A 22333-nucleotide genomic window follows, 5' to 3' on the forward strand; every position below is an offset into this window, starting at 1 on the left:
GCACATTTGGTGTAAAGTTAATACATTTATAAAAATTACTCAAATATAATACATTATTAAACTGACAACAGAGGTCATAGCATGACGGTCTAGACCTGCTTTGTTGCTTCAGAGCTTGGATCCATCCATCCATTTTCTTGCACCCCTGTTCCTAGTCGGGTCGGGAGGTGCTGGGGCCTATCTCCAGCTTAAGTTCCGGGTGAGGCGGGGCAGAACTTGGATGACTACAGTGAATCAGATGTTTACGCTTTATTTTGAAAAGTCGTAACCGGAAATGAGGCAAACATAGTGTCTGACTTGATTGGAGCAGGTTTATTTAGAATGTGCTGAGCTCCCCGGGAACCTTCACAACAAGAGAGGAAGAAGGCGCTCCAGCTGTGGCCAAATAAAGCCCACTCGTCGCGGTTTTTTAGAGCCTGTTTTTTTTTTTTATTTCCCCTTTCTTTCCCCGAACAACCAACGGAAACCAACGTTCACTAACACGCTCGGGGGGCTTCGTTGTTCCGTTGGTAGCCGTTGTTTCCCACCGACCTAGCTTTGTCCTTCGCAGGCATAGTTGGCAGTGGGTTGCCGAAATATATTAATATTATTCGCTGTGGAATATGGCTCAGCATGGGCACCATGTAGCCAGTTCACAAAAAGCACTGATGCTGGAGATGAAGAGCCTCCAGGATGAACCGGTGGAGGGATTCAAGATAACTTTGGTGGACGAGTCGGACATGTACAACTGGGAAGTGGCGATATTCGGACCCCCAAACACGCACTACGAGGGTGGTTATTTTAAGGTGAGTGGCTAGCGTTAGCTAGCTTCACATCTATTGTTCTTCGGCGAATTTTAATTTTCCTACCTTTCCCACATAAGGGGCAGCACTCTTGTTGGCTTCACCATTTATGTACCAGTTCCCAACATAAGCATGTTAAAGTTATTACTGTGAACTCATTGTTTAATTAGTAGTTGTTTCCTGTTTCATCGTTGCTGTGATACAACACAGCTCTTTGTTCAACTTTAAACCAACTCTGCTCAGTCAGATGTCTTCAGGTCTGATGGTGAGTGCTTACTTCTAAAGAAGTTCCTTCTTGTGGCTAATTTTTCTCAGAAAATTCATATTTATGGACCCTTACAGTTACAGTCGGGATATGATTGATACCTTTACTGTGGAACAAAAGGCTGTGATGTACACCCGCCTCAATGGGACGCTCCTAACTAATTCAATCATCTCCTTTGTGCTCAGCACAACCCTGGTTGCTTTACTTTGAAATGTAGATAGTTTACCTGGCAATATTATAACCTAATCAGTTTTAGCACACCAATCTGATGTAATCAGGATTACTTTAGCATCAATGTACATTTAACTGTTCCCTATTCCTCAAAATGGCTTTAACTACACAGCAATAAGTTCAGCAAAGATCTATTTCAAATTTTAGTATGTCAAAGAGCTTAAAATGCATCTCATTTTTTCATAGTCAGCATTTGCAGTTTGTAAATGAAAATCAATGCCACAAATTACACATATGCAGGAACAAAATCAGTATTCATCGTCAAAGCAAACCATCCAGACATTTACATTAGGTATGCCGGCAAACATTTCCAATAGTTTTATCACAAAACAGATTATTTTATTTGAATATTAAAGAGAATATATATTAATGAAGTTACAGATTTTTAAAACGTGTACACTCAGTTTTGCAGAGGCTAAAACTGTGGTTTGTTGTGAGTGATGCACTGGTTTTTGTCCTTACTGGTATCATTTTCTGGTTTTCTTGGAAGGGTTATTTTGACCCATTTCTATTTTTTTTTTTTTTTTTTTTTTTCCCAGGAACTAAAATTGATAACCGTGAACTACAGGTAGTATTTCTCAATCCACCAACCCAACTTCTTCTTTTTTTTTTTAATCAAACTCTAATCATTTACCAAACTGAAAGTCCATCCAAGTAGACTTTGTTGGTTATGGATTTATAGACCAAACATAGAGGCAGTTCTTTTAGTGAATATAAAACTATATATGTATAATTTAGCCCCTGACCTGCTGATTATCAGCTAAAGCTGATCGCTTGCCAATTAATCGGTTCATGTCTTTTATGTATTTACCTGAAAACATGAACTACTGGGTTGTTTCTGAAAATCATTTAAAAGACCTAAATCTCTGAAGGTCTTCCATCATAACACAGCTATTACTCAGTTTAGTTTTACTAATAAGTTCATTGTAATACAGTATTTTCACCTGTTTGAAGAAATGTTCATGGTTTATTGAACATACCTCTTAGGGTAAAACTGGGCAAACCAAGTGACTTAAACAAAAATATCAATGCATTGTCAACACATCCACTTTTAAAGAATTTTCTCTTTGTAAGAGTTTATATTTGGTCTGGTGAAAATGAATCTCTCTCAAAACATCACCAATGTCTTGCTTTGGCTCATCCTTTAAAACTGTAACCTTGCAAGTCCATCTGGATTGTTTTCATGTGCAATCAGACCTAATCATACTTGTTTTTGTCATCTGATTGCGTTATCTGTCCTCTACTGTTCTTTATTCTGTACCCAGTAGATAAACTTGTCAGCTCACTAACTGATTCAATCACTTTCTTTGTGTTCATTTTAACTGAAGCCTTGAGAAGGATAGGCTGCTCATTTTCTGATTCAGATTCACTTCCTGCCAAATGGTCCCAGTTTTATGCATACATGATCCGTTCAGATTTTCCCCTTCTGTGTGACAAATAACTTTGTTAGCTGACATACTTCCTCCTTCGAGAGTAAAGACCTTTAACAGATGTTCTTCCTCTGCTTATGTTTTCGATAGTGATCACCTTATCAAATATGTTTCTTGAAAGATACTCTATATGTCTGAGTATTCAAAGTTGACACCCTGTTTATGTACTCTGTAACCCAACAGTTGAAGCTAATTACAATAGCTGACTCACTTTAAATCCCACTGAAAGCTACACACCTACTTTGTAAAAGGTGTTGCCATAACAAACAGCTTTCTGTCAATTCATCTCAAACTTAATAAATAACATGATCATCAACTATAGATTCAACAGCAAAAAGATGATCATATTCTGTTTCTGGCTGAAACTTAGCACTGATGCTAAATAAAACATGATGGCCCTTTATTAATCTGGTGAAACAGCCCAAGTTTGAAAACATTATTACATGAGTGAATCAGCAGAAGATTTAAATTTAAACTACTGCTGTAATGGCTGTGTTTGCAGTGTCCAACTTAGTCTGATGGATCTGTTTTTGTGAAAACACCCCTTCAGCTGTTTGGGATTGAGTAATTCCAGTACTTGAGAAGTACGCTCAGTCCGCCTCTGTTTTTTTTGTGGAGCCTGTGAACACAAGCAGAGGGCCCCTGTGCCTCTGGGGACGGTGTTTCTGTGTGTCGGTGTGGGTGCTACAGGATTCCTTTGTCGGGACAGGAATGCACATCCCGACTGTGAAATCCACTGCATGGTTATGACTCATTGTTCTTGTCTGGGTTTCCATCCAACCAGTTTGCCCTACTCTAACAGGCAGGAGGAGAAAAAATGTTTTTGGCCGGGTTACCTTGCTCAACTGAAAAGGGGCAGATACTAATGAAACCTGGCTGAGTCAGCGTTTGTCTTTTTTCTCAGTGGGTGTTGCTTTCAACCGCACCGTCACTGTAGGCCACACAGTGGATTGAGACATATTATAATATCATTCAATCCTGATTAAGTAACTGGGCTGTGTGCACGGTGACTGGGGCATTAGGATTATAAACTGGCCGTTGGCCTGCAGGTTTCAGGTGCTCCTCTAAACGTTCGCTGTGCGCAGCAGACACATCTCAGGTTTCTGTTCGTCTTCTGCCTTGTCACATGAGGTATCCCCAATCATCCACCCCTTGCTCTGAGTGTCTGATTACAGGCAGAGGACCATTTTGTTTCATAGCTGGCAGTGATCCTGGGACATGTACAGGGCACACCGGCTGACTTGGCTACTCTTGTAGTACAAGCATGCTACCCCAGGTGGTGATTGATTTGAATGTTTCAAGGTTCTTAAATGGAAATGTTTCTTGTCAGATAACAATACACTCTTCAGGTAAAAATAAGAATAGTTCTGTTGAGTGGAAAAACTGCTATGGCTTTAAACTGGATAAATATTTGGCATACTGATCAAGAAAAAAAATGACTAATTCTGATCTCTTGCCCACTGATTTGTGTATCTCTGAAAGCAACAAATCATTCTCACAAGGGCTGCACAATATTGGAAAACCCGGGGTGCTGTGGTGGCGCAGGGGCAAAGCATGACCCACGTTGAGGCCTTAGTCCTTGTAGCGGTGGTCGTAGGTTCGATTCCCGGCCTGGCGACATTTGCCGCATGTCTTCCCCCTCTTTGATTACCCTGTTTCTTGTCAAACTACTTTCAAATAAAGGCCACTAGAGCCAACAAAACCTTAAAAAAAAAAATAATTGGAAAAACTTGACATTGCATTTGCACAACATGTAACAATCTCATTTGTCAAGAATAGCATCAATTGAAGTAAATTGTGCAACACTGTTTCCAGTAGAGATGTCTGCTAACTGGTTCAAGTTTTTATTCTGCACTTTAATAGTTTTAATCAAATGACAAACAATGCTACTGAACTGATGAATCACCTGGGATTAAGTGGCTGTTCTCACACTTCCAGCTAATATTAGACAAACCTGTTGCCTTGCCTTGTCTGTCTCTCTTTCCTTCTCCATCATCACAGCTGAATGACTAAGTTTGTGTTAAGTATGTTTAAAAAAAGTCAAACCACATGAAAAACTATTAAAATTTAGTTTTAAATGATATACTTGTTGGATAACAGTTACTGGATACTTGTCTGATCAGACTTATCAGATAAATCTCAACATTACTGTGGTGTAAAGATATTTAAACTCAAGTGTGTCACTGCCAAGTTCATTGTCTGTTTCATGATTAACCATCTAGTTAAACACATGATTAGCTACTGTCTGAACAACAAAATAACCACAAACAGGTTTCTTTTTTCCTTCTCATCTGTTATATTGTAAATATATTCACTTTACTAGAAGTAATTTCAGCTGACCTGAATATTTCCTCGCCTCCTCTTCATACACTGGCATAACTTGACTCTTGTTTTTAAACCACTTTGAAAATCTCTACATCTTCATTCTCTTCACTCTTCCATTTGTTGTTTCGTGCTCCCGAAAACATTTTTTTCTGCCTCTCCATCTTTTGCTCCCTGTCATCAAATAACACGATTCAAATGAAAAAATAAAGTGTCCCAAGTCTTTCTTGAAGCCCCTATTTTATGGACGAACATTATACACACACAAATGGCTAAGTACAGAAAATGTCAACTAGAACTTTTCCGCCATTGCTTTAGCGCCTAGTAGCGCTAAAGCAATGGCGCTACTAGGCGCCATTGCCTAGTAGCGCCACTGCTAGCGCACTACGTGTACCATGTACCACGTGTGTCAGATGGTACATGCGTCATGAGGTGCATGTGTCATGACAAAACATAACATAGCACCTGAGGAGCTATTGTGGCTACCAAAAAAAGGAAATGAGAGCAGTCTCCTCCACAAAAGTTTTTTTTTTTTTTTCCCGAAACAAAGCAGTGTATTTAGATTAGTAATAAATTTTACAGTTTTTGTATGTTTATTTTCAGTTTCTCTTATTGATCAGCCGTCCAGGACATGGCTGAGAGGCCCGGGTCTATTGTAGAGTGAAGTTAAGAAAAGTGCGTGTTCTTTTCCGAGCATTGTGAGGTTTCAATATCTCGCACTGTATATGGAAAATCTTTTATCACAATGATGTATTACTTTTTTTACATCATATACACGTGTTAACAACATAAGAGAAGAGTATTTGGTTTGGCTGATAATGGCAAGCTCTAATAATTACCCAACAGCCACCCTTTCCTGTCAAACAGTTGTCTTTGTTTCGTCTTAGCTTGCTTTCTTCTTCAGCAGCAGTCAAGGGACGGGTACAGGCAAGACGACCCTGCCCAGCTGCACGAGGATCTGCTGGGCAGAGTTTCCAGAGTCATGTTTCCCCCTCTGGCTGTGTTACGGCAAAACAAGAGCAGGGCCGAGGAAAAAGGAAGGAATACTGAAACGGCTCACTCAAGAGCAGACAGATCCCTTCCTCACAGTGCAGCCCCCTACCATTAGAAAGCAGAGCTTGGTGCAGGCAGGGGTGAGTGTGAGGCCCCAGCTAGTTATAATTGTCCCCCGAAGCACTGGCAGTGTTTTTGTTTCTTTCCTGTTTAGGCTAGCTGTGTGATAATCGTATCTCTGAAAAATGGCTGTTTGTGCAGTTCAATGTCATAAAAACCCTTCTGACCGTCAGTTCAACTTAATTTTTTTTTACTTCTTTGTTTTTAGAATTTAGATAACGAGTTGGAAGCCTGTTTGATTAGCTATACTGTATACTCTGGAACATGTGTGCTTGACATTAGCTCTTCTCTCTCCTCAAGGTCCGTTTTCCTCTGTCATTGGGGATGACCATAAGCAGTGTGTGTGTGTGGTTAAGGTCTGTAGAGACCTTGAAGAGGTGCAGGAGAACAGAATGAGTTGTTCCTCTCAGGGTCTCTTCATTGACCTGCTTTACTCTTCCTTGCTGCCATTTTTCAGAGGGTGGGTGTGTTCTCTGTCTCATTCTTGTTTTGTACTCGAGGCAGTTTTTTAGGTCACAGTCCAGGAAAGATTTTCATAGAATGATCCAACTAAGCTCACATTCTGGATTCCTAGTAGCATTAGTAGAAAAAATCTTTTCTGAATCTTGTTTTTGAATGTTTGTCAGCAAATTGGCTTCTCTCATGTATGCTGCTCTGATTTTTAACCCTGAGATGCATAAGTGGTTGAATCCTGGATGCACTCTTTCTTAAGTAGGTCAACAATTAAGGTGTTTTTTTAATGCAACTTGTATAAAAAAGTTGCATAACAAAAGAATAATTATTAGCATTATGTTTGGATTTCTTTTTGTCCAACATAAGAATTTTACTATTTCACAGTTCACAGTTTAGCAATTGTAAAATTTTTAAAACTTTAAGTAAGTTGACAAATTTTGGAATAAAAACAATATTTACATTTAGTTTTGGGGTTGGGGCTTTGTGTGCATGTGTGTATGTCTGGGTACATGTATCTTTCTAAACATTTGTCTTCCTTCGTGCCTCCTCACTGTACGCTGTTTGTGTGTCTAGCTGTGATTCTTGCCTGCAGGTTCATTGGTTCTGCCTCTCTGTCTATTGATTTTACAATCTTTGTTTGACCATTCCAGCTGCACACCTTGCAGCATAAAGGGAATAGAACGCTAAACAACTGATCAATATGTGGCCATATATATTGATCAGGTAGTGACATTATTACCATAGAGATCAAAAGTTAATAATACTCATTATCAAGATATTGTCTATATCCTTTCTATCTTCAGCAGTCATTGGATGAAAGGTGGGGTAAACCTTTAGTAGTTCATAATAGCACCTGTTAGTGGGTTGCCGTATTAAGCAAGAAGCAAGAGTGGACAAACGTGACTTAAGCAGTGTGGTGAAGGTTGAATTGTAATGACTGGTTCCTTGTCTGTAGTGGTCTTTATCCATCTAAGGTAGAGTAAAGCAGGAACAGTGATGGACCAGAAACATGGTCTTAGGGTTAAAGATTCAAGGCATGTGGCTCAGTCCAACAGATAGGGTTAAGTTTCTGAACAAGTTCATGTTGGTTTTATTCTTTTGAAGGCTCATTGAAGGGGATTTCTCAATGAAAGTATTGGTTGCCTATTAAGGAAAATATGTATGCAGATTATTCATGTTCGACAAACATGCAGAAGCCCTTGTTTTATATCTAAAACTGTATTTTTTATTATTTTTTTGTTTCCTATCCTGTTTGCCAAGTACCGAGGAAGCAAATACAAATTCCATAGTGTTGTGTAAAACAAATGAGCCAAGTAGGCTGCCTGTTGCACTCTTAGCTTCTTTATACCATCTCAATCAGTCTTAGTGTCTGCTGGGCATGAGGGTTATTAAAACCTAAAATGATAGAAACTTATATTTTGTAGGAAGGAGGAAAGAAAAAAAACACAAACTAGAGAAAACTCTAGTACTTAAAGGAATCATTTTTGCACCACTGCATTTCTCCACTTTACAGTGTTTGCTTGCGTTTAGTCTGGCGGGGTTGTGATGAATGAGGCCTTTTTCACAAGACGCACTGTGTAAATGTGCACAGGCATTTCCAGAAAGAAGCCAAAAGAGTGAGATATTGGCCCTTCTATGAACAGATATCTACAAAAATAAGTTTACTCACTGATGCACAAATAAATACAGAAAAACTCACTTTGCCCTTCAGTAGACAGTTGTGTAGGGCTTCTGGCATTTAATGCACGTGGCTGTTTCTTTTCCTAATGTCTGAGGAAATTGGGGCTTGATTTGTTGACCAAAAAGAAAGGCAAATATGTAAAACGTTGAATATAAATTCACCTCAGCTTTTTGTATTAAAACATTTAGAACAGAAAGTTAGGTGGTTAAATTTGATTACTTTTTTATGTGTGTTTGCTAGTGTCTAGACAAACTATTAATTCTTGGACTGTTTTTGTTTTTGAAGACCACCATCCAGCAACAGTCCCTGATGCTGTACAGTTTTTGTCCGCCTCCCCTGCAGGCTCTCCCCTCTTTGCTGCATTGCTGCCAGCCTCTAATGTGTTCAGTGTTGCCTTGAACCCTGGCTTCTGCCTGTCGGCCAGCTTTCTGCCAAGACCAGTCAGAGCCAGGGATTTAATGTTTTCCCTATTTGTGATCATGTCAGCATTTTCTCTCTACTGCTGTTTCATGAGGAAGAGCAGATTATTTCTCCTGATTGTTGATCCCCTTTATGTAATATATGCCAAATGTTTATATTTTACTGTACACTGCCTGGATAAGGACACGCATACACACAGAGTTTTAGTCACACTTGTAGAGCTGCTGAATTAGATTTTTGCCTTAATTTGGCTTAAGTTATGCAACACAGTCAAAGAAGGCTAAAACCTTATTATATATAAATATAACCCAACCCCCTCTATTCACTTGTTTTCACCCCCCAACACACACACACAGACACACACGCCATCTGACCATGCTAAATCAACAAATGTAGGCAACTGTGTGTTTGAATCTGACATGGGTATCAGCAGAACGGTTCCTGCTGCGTTCTGTGCATACGTGTAATCGGTCCAATTGGTGGATGATCCCCTGCTGTGCCCGTCTCTCCTGACACTGTTTGTGTAGAGGAAAGGGTGAGGGGGGCTCTCTGCACACTGGTTCTCCACATTACTTGTTCATGTGGCAGTGCTTCACTGTTGGGACATATAATAGCAGAACATGAATGCGAGTAGTGGATTGTTTTGAGCCGTCTTTATGTGGACCAAGCTCCTCTCCTCCCAGTCACCGCTGTTTCCCTGAGCTCCACATGCTGTGCGAGCCTCCATCTCTCCCTTCCTCCACACCGTATTCCATTACCGTCGTTAGCTCCTCCGTGTGCAGCCACCTTGGAGTGGCTTACAGTGACTCCACAGTTACTTTTTTTGTTTTTTCTCTAAATTGCTGTTGGAGGTGACTGGCAACATATTCAAGAGTATTTCAGCAGCCTTTTGTTGACTCTAGTTTTTGTAGTTTGACAAGAAAACAGATTGAATCCTTTTTTTCTGACTGCTGGATAAGTGTTTCTAAATGTGCACTTACTGTATATGGCTGTCTTTGTACATTTTTGAAGGATTAAGGCAAATAAAATCAAAATCCTGATGTAAGCAGCAATTTTAAGAAAGTGGTTTCTTTTTAATGAAGAAAAAATTATTCCAATCAAACCTGCAATTAAAGCTAAATATTGCTCTGGATTTTCACCTTAGTTACAATGTCCTAAGCGCTCTTCGTGAACTTTAGGATGGTAGGCTCTACCCAAATGGCCAAATATATCATCATGCAGATTGCAGATGCTTTAGAGCAATCCACCAAATATAGCCTCAAATCAGTTCATTTTGATGGAGATATTGGACACTTTTTTTAAATTATTTTTTTTATGCAGACTGCAGTTCAATATTTTGTACAGTTCAGCCCACCTCAGCTGGTTGGAAACGTTTCCCAAAATTCTTCTGTCTGGATTCTGGAAGTACTTGTGATTTACTTGATGTCGGCAAAGAAGGATAACTGAACTTCCTGTTACATCACCTATGTTTCTTCTCTCGTCCTCAGGCTCGGATCAAGTTTCCTATTGATTATCCATACTCTCCACCTGCCTTTCGCTTCCTCACCAAAATGTGGCATCCCAACATCTATGAGGTAATGAATATTAAATTAATTTTGTTTTTACAGTTTGTGAACTCCACTTCGAATTATGCTCTTTATCTTCTTTATTACTCGGTAATAGTGAAGTCAGTGTTCTTCTTAAATCTGATTGAAATTCTGTATTTCTGCAGCACTGAAAAGCCACGTTGGGGATTGGCAGAAGGGTTTCATGTTAAACAGGATAGCATAGCATAACTGGGAATGGCGACAAAAACTTGAAAACACAGCCTAAATTGTTTCTGACAGAAATAAAAAGATGCTCTATTTGCTGACTGATATTCTATGCATTATCACAGATTGGTTTTCAATGCTTCAAATGTATTGACTCATGTCTACACTCCCTGTGCTCTAAGGCTGCAGCCCCTCATATTGCACAATAAGTCAAGAGAATCACCACTGTAAGGCTGCGTCTCTACAGAGAAATTAGCTCAAGGTCTTTAGAAATAAACAAGCTAAGAAAAAAATATTTTCTTCAATTGCATTCTCTGAATAGTTAAATTATTTGTGTAAGCAAGCTGTGTGCTGCTTTCTTTGCAGAATGGAGACGTGTGCATTTCTATCCTACATCCACCGGTGGACGATCCTCAGAGTGGAGAACTCCCTTCAGAGAGGTGGAACCCCACGCAGAATGTCAGGTAATCCTCAGATGCAAGAAATAAACTCATCAAATTTCTTTCAACAGAACATATTTTTGTTAGTTAAATATTTAAACCTAAAACTGCCTATTTGGCAAAAATAAATGGTTAACTTTCCTGTTACATGACTAACAGGTTATATATCAAAAGAATAAGTTACTCATGAATGATGATTAAAACAAAACACTTTAGTTGGTTTAAAATGAAGGACCTGATGCTGATCTCTTCTAAATAAGATGAGATTTTGTGCTGGTGGCAGCTTCTATGGCTACAGAAAGGCAAAAATAAAATCTTACCTGCATGTTTTTACTTTAATATACTTGTGAGGAATTGTTGAATACAAATTCATTGGTGGAGTGAGACTGGTTGACTGTAGTGCCCGGAGAAGTCGGGGTTCTTTTAAAATAAACATGTCACATCATCTGACTTACAGTTGGCTAAAGAGATATTTATAGAAGGTAACACTATCAATTAAAATTTTAGTCCCCTTCTAATCAATCTGTTGCAGATTAAAAGCCAAATTCATCCAAAACTGCATAAATATGCTCCAATATTTTAGATGATTTATGGTTGAATTATTTTGAGGTTTTAACAATCTTTAGCTGTTGTATTTTTTCCACTTAGTTCAGACATAATTTCTAACTACCTTGCAGAAAAATAGTGTTTTACATATTTCTGGCTCTGTGCTGTACAGGCTGCTGATGACCGATTACCATCTCTAACGAGAGGCTGTATGAGCTAAAATTTCCTGCTTGTTCTTTGTTGCTGTTTATTTGTTTAGTCCTGTTATGCGTTTTTTTTGTCTTGTTTTACCTCTCTGTCCTCTTCGTCTCAGTTTTCTACTCATTCTGCATTACTTTTCTGCATGTTAATCCTCCTCCTCTGCCTGTTCCCCAGGACCATCCTGCTCAGCGTCATCTCTCTGCTGAACGAACCCAACACATTCTCCCCAGCCAACGTGGACGCCTCTGTGATGTACCGCAAATGGAGGGACAGCAAGGGGAAAGACAGAGAATATATCGAGATTATAAGGTATCGGGAGGGGAGAACACGCAGCGTCATTCAAACCAAATCTTGCTGCACAGTGCCGGCTCAAAGCTTTTGTTCCTCCCCCCCCATTTCAAAGGAAACAGGTGCTGTCGACCAAAGCGGACGCGGAGCGGGACGGCGTCAAAGTTCCCACCACCTTGGACGAATACTGCGTCCGCACTCAAGTCCCACCCACAGACGACGGCTCCAACCTCTTATACGACGACTACTATGACGACGAGGAGCTGGACGAAGATGAGGAGGAAGACAATGAGGACTGTTGCTATGACGAGGATGACTCTGGCACAGAGGACTCCTGACCACGCCTCCTCGTGACATCACCCACCCCTTCCCCTGACCACGTCTCGATCGTACCCACACACACTCAAGCCTCCCTCTCGTGTCAAGGACCGAACTTTAACCCCCTTCCTCCTGCTAATGGACACACTTGGCACGAGGCTGCTTGTCCAGCGTCTGCTGCGTGCAATCACAGAATGCACACTAAAGCCTGGGTCATTGACGACACAGCAGCAGAGTTATTTTGGATTCTTCCATGTTCTTTTTCATTTTCATTATGTTATCTGAGTAGAGGTTACACATGATACACACAAACAGCAGGACAAATGTAAAGGAATACTTCTGCACTGTTAGCTGTTAAAATGTCCAGAAAAGTCTCTTAAAGCCCTGAGACTTATTTCCTCCACAGATGTCAAGTTTCTCTCTTTTGCAACAGATCAGATCACTGTAAGACAGGAACGTGTCTACAAAGGAAGCTAATTAAGGCAAACTGTTCTGCTTGAGCCATATTATGCGCGACCTCCATTTAGCACGAGGTTCAAAGCCCAGACACGCTTTCACCTTTGACTTTTAAAGCCGCGGGGCTTGGGCTGCTCCGAACGGGGAAGTTATCCATTTCAGCAAGCTACTCACACTTCCTTGTGCCTTCCTTTATCCTAGATCTAGGTGACCAGTCCGAGCAAGCCTCGACCAGAAGAGTGATATTCAAGCTCTGACTTAAGGGTTCAAACTTCTGTCGGATAACCTCGCTGCTTATTTATAGAGGCACCTGTTAGATTTATCCGGGGTGTAAGCTGAACTCACGAGTCAAATGTAGATCATGCTACCAGTGTGCTGTTTTAAAAATGAAAACAAATCTATGCAGTCAGAGCTTGAGTTGGTGTTGCATGCAGTGCTTTCAATGTGGCAGTAAAGCAGAGCCTTGCAGCAGTTAGACCAAACTCCAGTCGGAAAGGATCTGAGGGTTTTTTTTTTTTTGTTTGTTTTTTTTTTTAAGTGGCGCTTGCAGCTGGATCCGTCTTTATGTTCAGTGTTGGTTCGTCATTCCCACTCAGAGTAGCACAGACGTCCACAGCAGAGGAGTTGCATTGCAATCTTTCGCAGAGCTTGCCTCCTACTGGCGACTGTGTGCACAAGCAGGATTGTTGTTCCTTTCTTACCCCTGAACTGCTGGACTGGGCTGCAGCCATCTTGACTCACCTGAATCAATGAACCCAGTCGTCTCAGCTGAGATCGGGCAGAAAAATGAATGAAAGTCGGTTGAATTTCTAGACTTATTGGTTAGTTTTCAGCCTCCTTTGTGCCAGCAGAGGACTGGAGATTGTACACCACTAACAACCAGCAGTATTTCCAGTGAAAAGCTGAACTTTACTGTAACTGTTTCCGTTGTATGAATAGCCGCAGATCGTTTCAAAGATGTGCTGAAAAATGTGAAAAGGAAGTTCAGGATGGGTCTTTATCTGAGCATGAGCAGGACACTGGTTCTTCACTAGCATGCTGATAGGTGTTTGTGGTTTTAGGTATGATTTAATGGTTGGGAATGTGTGCAAGGTAAAAAGGTCCTTGAAATTGATTTTTATCTGAAACTGTCACATTGTGAATGGCCTGAGGGTTCACTTCTGTTTTAGTTTTACTTTTTTTTTTGTCTCCTCAGACTTTGATATGAGTTGCAAAGATTTCATAAGTATTTTGATTATTGACTTGATCTTTTTTTCTTTTGTTTTACCGTACTCAAGTTTGTTCATGGAAGTGTGGAGAAGTAAAATGTTGAAGCAGAATCAACCAAAATGTTGTATCAATCCAAACGGACAAAGCACACAATATTTTAAGAACCTTTCTCTCCACAATGAGTTATTAATACTGGATCACTAACCGATTCCCATTTTATGACCTTTAATGGTCTCCAACCCTATATTACGTTTTTGGAGAATGGAATTTATTTGTTGTTTGTAAGACTACTGTTTTTTCTTTTTTCTTCTAGTCATCTTTCCTTCCCACTCACCCCCTGAGTTTTATGATCTCTGATTGGTTGAAACACCAATGAGGGGAAACCCAGCATTTGATTGATTAAAAAAAAAAAAAACTAACTAAGAACCTCAGGAAAAACGACCACCAACAAATTGTATTCCAATTGAGTGAACCTGACGAGGTGGGGATGGGAGGAGTACTTACTTTTTGGCTTCAAAGGACTGTTTACAATCTCTACCTTGATATGCACTTGTGGATAGTTTGACGATCATTTGATGTTTGGTTTTCTTGTTTATATTTTCTTTTCTTATGGTTTGTAAATCTATTTAAATTCTGAAATAAAGCTCTTTATTAGATATTGGTGATTTTATTTATTTTCAATACAGTTCATATTTTGTTTTTTGTAGTTTTTTTTTTTTAAACAATCTTTTCATTTCCTGTGCTCCTTTGCAGGTGCTGAAGGGGATGAATGCGTGAAACCCTGAGTAATCTCTGACATGTAAGAATTGGATCTTTCTTTCCTCTTTTTGGATTTTCAATTTGTGTCAGAAGTTTACATTTATAATTCCCTCTCCTTTTGCCATACAACAAACGACTTTAATCAATGTTGCTAATCTCTGACTGCTGTTTTTGGCATGATTTGCTGAAGTTCATTTCAACTTTTTTAATGTTCTGTCCACAAGCTAAATGTCGGCATGCTTCAGACATTACTGATTTAGTTTTTATCTGTGTTGGGAGTCGTAATGCTCTTTAAGCGACTTGTTGTGTTCAGGCTTCAACTACTTGACCAAACCTGGCAGTCTGAGATGAAAATCAATGGCTTGGGATATTCAAGGATCCCCCAACCGCAACGCTTACAAAAGGTCTGGAACCGTTCAGGGAGCCATTTTACCCTCGCTCCTACTGAATTAATTTGTCAAGCTCCAGTCCTATAGATGTCCTTGCAAAGTTATGTTTTTTCTGGTTATAAAACAAAGAAAATCATGAATTCCTTACAATGTGGATAAAAAAAAAAGTGCTTTTTTAAAATTATCTGTTTCATACCATACAAACTTGTAAAAAGTCTTTTTTAGAAAAGTTACTTACTGCAGCTTTTAAACAAAGGGAAAAAAATCTCCATTATCTCCATGTTGTTTTTTTAAGCTTTTATTTGATTCCATCTAAATTTTACGTTTATATTTAAGGTCTGTAGGCTGTGAGTGTGTGAAACAAAGTCAAATCCTTTTCTTGTACATAAAACCTGTGTCAATAGACTTGATTCTAACATAGACCTGCCTCCAAATTCACCTTACATCAACATTTAGGTGATTAAAAGATCCACTCACCATTATCCATTAGAACAATAATCATGCCCTCCTCCCACACAACAAAATTGGCTTTGGAATGGATTAAGTCAAACATTATGGCTTTTGGAAAACCCAGAGCTCAAACAAATAGGAAATGTGTTGGCTGACTGCTAGCCTGATGAAAACCAGCCCCTTGTTCTGCGCTGTGCTCCATACAAACGGTCTGGACCTTTGGCTATTGAGAAACTATTCCCTGCTGGAGGCGTAGAGTCAAAAGTTTACATTTACTTGTTGCTGAACGTAAATAAATAAACTACACAAATAAACTTGCCTTGACTTAATAAAGGGCAGAATATTTAACGGGTGTCCTAACGTTTCACATGGTGTGTCGATACGTGTTTGAGTTTGTATGTATACTTTTGTCTCTGTGTGGATTTGAGCTCAAATTCAAACCTGTGCACCCGGTGCTTCAAAACTGTATTAAAGTTATTTGTTGTATGAATTGGCAAAAGGATCAGCTCAAATAATTGAAGCATCACATAGACTGTGTTTATCGCCATGGGGACCGTGTGTAAACTTCTCAGCAGAACTGTATTGGTGCTGAAAGTGCATGAAGAGTCTTGTACCAGCAGTCACCCTGCTACAGGGTGGTGGAGACTTTAAAAGGATTTTCTGATGCTTTCTGTGTTTTGAGTGACGAGAGGGAACATGCGAAGCAACGTCTCTGATTTTAGATGGTTTTTTTTGTTGTTGTTGTTCTTTCCCCACTTTTTTCCCCACTTTAGGAAGTTTTACTCTCTGAGAAAGCAAAGGTAAGATTTGTGAAGCTTTAAGGCTCAGAGTCCCTCAAGAAAACTCACACAAATCTGTCCAAGAGGTTTCTGTTGGAAAAGTTGCTGTAAGAGTTGTATAAATGTCATTTTTATCATTCTAGCTCCTTGCTTTACTTTGAAGGACACATTTTATGAAGGAGGACTGAAATGTTTGTGATGGTTCACACATATTGTGTTGATAAATTTTATTTGCAAGAAAGTGCGTCATGTCTAGTCTAGACCGTGCCAGAAGCTTTGCTGCCAACTAGTGGTTAAACTTGTATTTTCATTGAAAGTTTTAAAAGTCTTTTTCACCCAAACGCTCAGATTGAAAAACAATAATTATAATTGTATCAATTTAATTCTGTTTATAAATAAACTGAATTAGCAACAGTGCCTATGTATGCAGTGATCATATAACCTTTACGCTGTGAAGGAGCGATGACACTTTTTAATCTTGATCCATATTATTAAAGTCTGAAAAAACTGTTAGTATAAACACAAAATAATGGCTACTAAAAGTAACACTTAGGTAAAAGGATCCAATTTGCTTCTCACAGAGCAACCTTTTTGAACAGTAAAATTAGAATTTGATGTTTTTCAGATCATCAGCATAGCTCTATAGTATCAACAGATTGTTTTCTTCAGCATGCTGAGGTACATGCAGACATTTACCAGGTTTTTAGTCGTAGTTCTCAGCAAAACACATAATGGGTACATTTGTAGTGCCAAGCACATAGCTTCCATCCCCACTTAAGGATATTTGTGTAAATACTTTATGGTGCACATTTAACTGCAGCAGCTTAATCTCCCACTGAAACATTTTAGACAATCCAACTTTTGATTTCTTTTCTATTTATTTCTAGGCTTGTCGCACATCTTCATTGTTAATGCCAGCACATGTGGCCAACAGAGAAGGCTTGACAGTTTTCTAAATGTGTTTCTATATTTAATTTTCCTTTGGGATTAATAAAGTATTTTGGAATTTGAAATAAGAAAAAGTATGAGTAGATGTTGAGACGTCTGCAGACATTACTACTTGTGGTTACGAAAGAGTGTTTCTGGTTAACTGAGCCTTGCATTGTTTTTATTGTTTTTTTGACTGTCAGGGAATTGTGAGAATTGTCAGATGTACCTTCTTGTTCCATTTAAATTTTGAGTGCTGTAAATATTTTTGTCACCGGGTGTTTTTATTTTTATTTTTTCTTTGTATTATAAATACAGAAGTGAAAGGTTGAGGTAAGACAGAAATGTCCTCTGGGATGAACTACACAAACAGCACAGACCAAATCGTCTTTATTAGCTAAGAGAAATTAGTTTCTACTAACAGTTTTCCAGTTTGCTTCTTTAACTCAACCAGTTAAATCTTTTTGTAACGCAGTGTGATCTCTGCTGTTGCAACGATCCCACATCCAGCCATTTTGTTGCCTCTCCAAACAGTTATTGACGAGACAAAGTTTAAAGGTCATCATCCTTAAGTTGGCTGTCATATTGATGTTGGGCCGGATTTCTTTACCTTTCTTTTTTGTTTGTTTTTTTGGTTTAGTTTTTCCTTGAGCGTTATCGTCTCCTTTGTTTCAGTTAAAGGCCTCTAGGGGGCAGCAAAAGGTTGTGCCTGGTTACACCCAGCACTCTGTCCCTCATCTCTGCACAGGGTGAGAAAAAAAATCCACACGCATGAGTCAGAAGCAACTTGAGTATGAATATGGTGATATAGTTTGATCTTCTAGAAAGTAACACTTGGTTTTCTTTCTCTTGTTTTCTTAGCTCACGCCTCTGATTAATCCACCAACCTGCTTTAGCTGGAGGCTCTGCTCTCCGCTGGAGGATAGAGAGCAAGCAGAGCTTTATGAAGAACCTTCTCAATGCTGCATGATGTGCCAGAGTGAAAGCAAACTTATCTTACAGAATGTGCCCTTGTATCACTTCTGAAACTAAGATACAGGCTCCGGTTACTCCTTTTTCTGCCTGTCGTATTGGCCTGTAATTTACCACCTGAAAATGAAACCCATTAATCTGTGAAATGCTATAAGAAAAAGGAGGTTGTATCTGGCAATAACACACACCAGTAATCCATATTTTAGGGCTTCAGGCAGATCATAAGTGCTCACAGCAGTGTGCTGTCCTTTCTTGGGCTATTATTGTATTTTCCTTCCACTCTTCTAACTTACTCCTCTCGTCTCCCCGTCGCAGGAATGTACCTTATTTCTGTGGAGTCCATCAAATTTGCTTCCTGTTGCAACAGTTTTGACCTTTGCCCTGCATGTGTCCATTCCAAATGCCAGTTCAGTGAAGCAGAGAAAGCAAGACTCTCAAACAGTCCTGGCATTTGCCAAACTGCGTCCCTCCCTCCCTCCTTTGTGATTTTTATTCATACTGCACAATGTTTTTTTATATATACATATATCAATTTATTTTGGCACTTTCACACTGTGACCATGAGTCACATGTGTTACTATGTCCTGTGTTCGCTGGCAGATTGGCAGGAAATCTCCGGACCGTCAGTGGCTAGAAGGCAGCTGAGTCCGAGCCGTCGGTGAGCTCCAGGGAGAACGAGGGACCTGCAACAGACTGGAGAGATGAAGAGAAGTGAATTGAGATAGAAGGGGGGGTTAATCCATATGTCAAGCTATGAGATGTCTCCAAGGCAACAGAAGCTGTGATAAAGGTGGGAACGGGTCGGCTGGCAGGGAGAAAGATGGATGGCAGCAATAAGGGGATGGGAGTAAACAAAAGTATGTGTTTCACTTCTGTTGTCCTTATTTGATCATAATGAGTGACAGCAAAAGCTGTCTTGATAAAGATGAGTGTCAGTGAGTCCTGTGCAGGCATGGACTGAAAGGCCACTCAGTGAGGAGGAAGCCATCACTTCAAAAACAGCACAAAGAGTTAGAGACGGTTTGGAACTGCACAAAAGGGGATTTATTTTTACAGGCATGTCCTGAGGTCTGATGAAACGACAAAAAAGAAGCATTAGGCTAAAGTGACCCATGTTGTATTTAGAGGGAAAAGGTGGAGAACGCTACCGCAACTGTGACACACGGATGTCAGTTAAAGTAGTTTTGTCAGGAAGATCGGGCCGACTCATTCTGTTTAAAAGATAGTTTTACCAAAATAGAGGAAATTTAAGTAACTGTATAACAGAATTTTAAAAAAAATTCTCTAAGACATTTAGCAAACACAAAATGTATGTAATTCTAACAGACCTTAAACTAGAGAGGTTTAGTCTTACTAAATGTCAAAAACTGATATAAATGAGGTTGTCTTTTTAAACCTGTGTAAACGTCTGATAGGCTGTGTGAACATGTAGTACTACAGTAAACTTGAACATTCACAGGATTTCTTGCAAGGCTTTTTGTTCAGCCTCCGTTCTGAATCCAGGTCCTGACCACTTCTTCCCCGTCTGTCCAGGAACCCGATGAGACATCAGCAGGAGTAACGATTCACAGCGATGCACATTCTGACTTTTATCCTCCAAATGATTTTCCTTCCTCCTTTTTAAACGTGTCATTGTCTCGGTCTCTGCCTGCATCGATTCAGGTCGGAGAGGAAGCGCACTTTTTCACGTTGGTCTCTCTAGTAGCTCATGTGTTCCTCCTGCTGTGTGACAGACAGAGTTGTAGGGAGCGGCCTGCGTTAATGGGAGAAGAACAGACGCATTAACCTTTTCTCTGAAGATCCACTGAAGGTTCTGTATCGATCTCATTATTTTAAAACTGTTTAATTCCACAGTTCTACAAAGAGATCTTCTGTTCACCGCTCTTTTAAAGAATTTAATAAAACATGTAAAATTGTTGTTAAAATTCTATTACATTCTAAGTAATAACATGCCCCAGTCCATGTCTAGTGTATGTCTACCTCCCCTGTTATATGATTTTGATTTTAGACTGAACAATTCAAACACCCATTTTTAAAATTTCTGTAAAAATTACCTTTTTTTTTTTTTTTTAAAGCTTTATATAATGTTATAATGCTATTCCCTCAACAAAAGCCTATGTGGTGTACTGGTGTACTGTTTTGATTCTTGAGAAATCCTTCAATGACAACCTTTGCCTTTCTACTGCTCACAGAGCTGTTCTCCCACACACCTTTCCCCCACTCAGCTCCTTCAGACTAGCAGCAGCAATTAGCAAACGCCTGAGGGAACTTTGCATCTGCTGAGCTCATTATAGGAACTACTTCTCAGGCCAACACTCCTAAAAGTGGTGGTTAAAGGCTCAATGAAGTGATGTGTGAGTGTTGTGATGACCTGCTGAAGGCGGAGTGTCAGAAAGAGTAGGTGCCTCTTAAAGAGATGGAGGCCAATTCCAAGTCATTGAATTGTAAAGTCAAATTTCTCTTAAGTCATGTTATATACGTATGTGCAGCCTTTTAATAACAGCTGGTAACACAGTTACTTGATTGTGCTATAAAATGGCACCATGTGCCTGGAAAATACACGGCACTGCCCCTTTAACTCCGGTTCCTGTTCTAAAACTGTAGCAGGTCGATTTCTGGCCTCTCTCTTCAGGACAAACAGCAGTTGGTTCAGATGTTCTTCAGTAATCCATATAATAAATAGATTTTTCCACAAGTTGATCGTATCAGGCAGAAACATCTGAAAGTGAGGTATATAATGTGCACCAGGTTCAGGAGTAATGTGCCACTGAAAGCCTACAACCCCATCATCTAGGTCATACACCAGGAAATTCTTACAATAATTTTTTGCGTATACATACATGTATACTGTGCCATGCATCTTAACGTTTTCACACTATAGTTACAAGGTTAATTCTGAAGGTTAATTCTTAAATCTGAAAGGTCTGGTGAGCGTTTGGGTTCAGCCTTCAAGAGTCTGACATCAACCAATCAGATTTTATTTGTTTAAACACAGGAACCAAAGTGCTTTCCATTAGTGCAGTAATGAAAATAGAGAACAGAATAGAAACAAGACGAACAAAGGGACACATTAAAGTGTCTCACTGCAACAATGTGCTAAAAGTGGTTCTAACCATGAAAAAACAGAGGCATTTTTCCATAGTTCTGGACCATCAAACGATGGTCACCTCAGTGTTTGGATTTTGATCTGGAGATTTCCTAAAGATGTTGGTCAGAGGACCAAAGAGCTTCATCTGGGCGATGTTCTTGGAAAAGATTTCATAAGTAAGAAGGTACAATTCAACCCATTTGGACAGGAAAGGTATGAAAGTAGGTCCACTTTTGCTGAAAGTTTTTATGGGCCAAATCTCTACAGGACAATGAACTTTTAGTGCTTTTTGCTAAAGAGTTTATGTGCTCGTTCAAATCAGATGGAGGGTCTCTGTGAACAGCAGTTTTTCTAACACTAACCAACTTTCCTGTCCCTGCTGTATAAAGCATCCCCACAGCATTAAGCTGCCACCACCATGTGTCACCATGAGATCTGGTCTTTGATTTCCTTCATATGATTATGTTTGCAAGTACGCCACAAGACCTAACTTTGGTCTCATCTGACCAAAGTTGGTCACATTCACTGTTTCCACTACTTTGCAACACATCCATAAATTTGTGTAGAGGCGACAGAGCTGTGGATCTCTGCGCCTCCTCCAATGTTACCATGTGTTGCTTTACTTTTAGTGCTCTTTCTTATCCAGCCTGTCAGCAATACCCTTTCCATTTTCAATCGATTCGCTGAAATTTGCTTTAAATGCCTACACAACACGTATTCCCGACCATTCCGCTGTGTGAAAGTGTCTTCATGATGGTGGTTGTTCTCTTATAGCTCTAACAAACTTTTGAGGCATTCAGAGAACGGCTGAATGTACAGTGAAATTGAATTACACACAACTGACTCACTTTCAGTTTACTAATTAGTTTATTTCTGAGGATGGTTGGCATCAGATTTTATATATTTATTTATTTATCTTGGAATAAACCCTCAATGACCCAGAATGTTGTTGCTTGCCTTGACATCACTCCTGTACTTCCTTCACTGGCTCCCAGTTTGTTTTAGAGTTGATTTTTAACTTTTAGTGTTAGTTTTTTTTTTTTTTTACTTTTCATGGAATTGT

At 39.5% G+C, this 22333-nt stretch overlaps 1 protein-coding gene across 1 annotated transcript; it reads left to right on the forward strand.

Moving 5' to 3' along the window:
- The first annotated feature begins 340 nt into the window (after positions 1-340).
- LOC102228562 (ubiquitin-conjugating enzyme E2 R2-like) lies at positions 341-14562 on the forward strand. Its single transcript, XM_005806391.2, has 5 exons — positions 341-785; positions 10185-10271; positions 10815-10912; positions 11810-11944; positions 12039-14562. Exons 1-5 carry the CDS (start codon positions 603-605, stop codon positions 12259-12261), a joined length of 726 nt encoding a protein of 241 aa, XP_005806448.1. The 5' UTR covers positions 341-602; the 3' UTR covers positions 12262-14562.
- The last annotated feature ends 7771 nt before the right edge of the window (positions 14563-22333 follow it).

This window comes from Xiphophorus maculatus, chromosome 9, assembly GCF_002775205.1.
Source record: "Xiphophorus maculatus strain JP 163 A chromosome 9, X_maculatus-5.0-male, whole genome shotgun sequence".
Lineage (NCBI taxonomy): Eukaryota > Metazoa > Chordata > Actinopteri > Cyprinodontiformes > Poeciliidae > Xiphophorus > Xiphophorus maculatus.

Excerpts from the sequence above, each read along its gene's own strand:
- LOC102228562 (XM_005806391.2), top strand. The coding sequence starts at position 603 with ATGGCTCAGCATGGGCACCATGTAGCCAGTTCACAAAAAGCACTGATG. Across the intron at positions 10,913-11,809 it reads AACCCCACGCAGAATGTCAG|GACCATCCTGCTCAGCGTCA; the intron begins GTAATCCTCAGA and ends CCTGTTCCCCAG. Across the intron at positions 11,945-12,038 it reads GAATATATCGAGATTATAAG|GAAACAGGTGCTGTCGACCA; the intron begins GTATCGGGAGGG and ends CCCATTTCAAAG.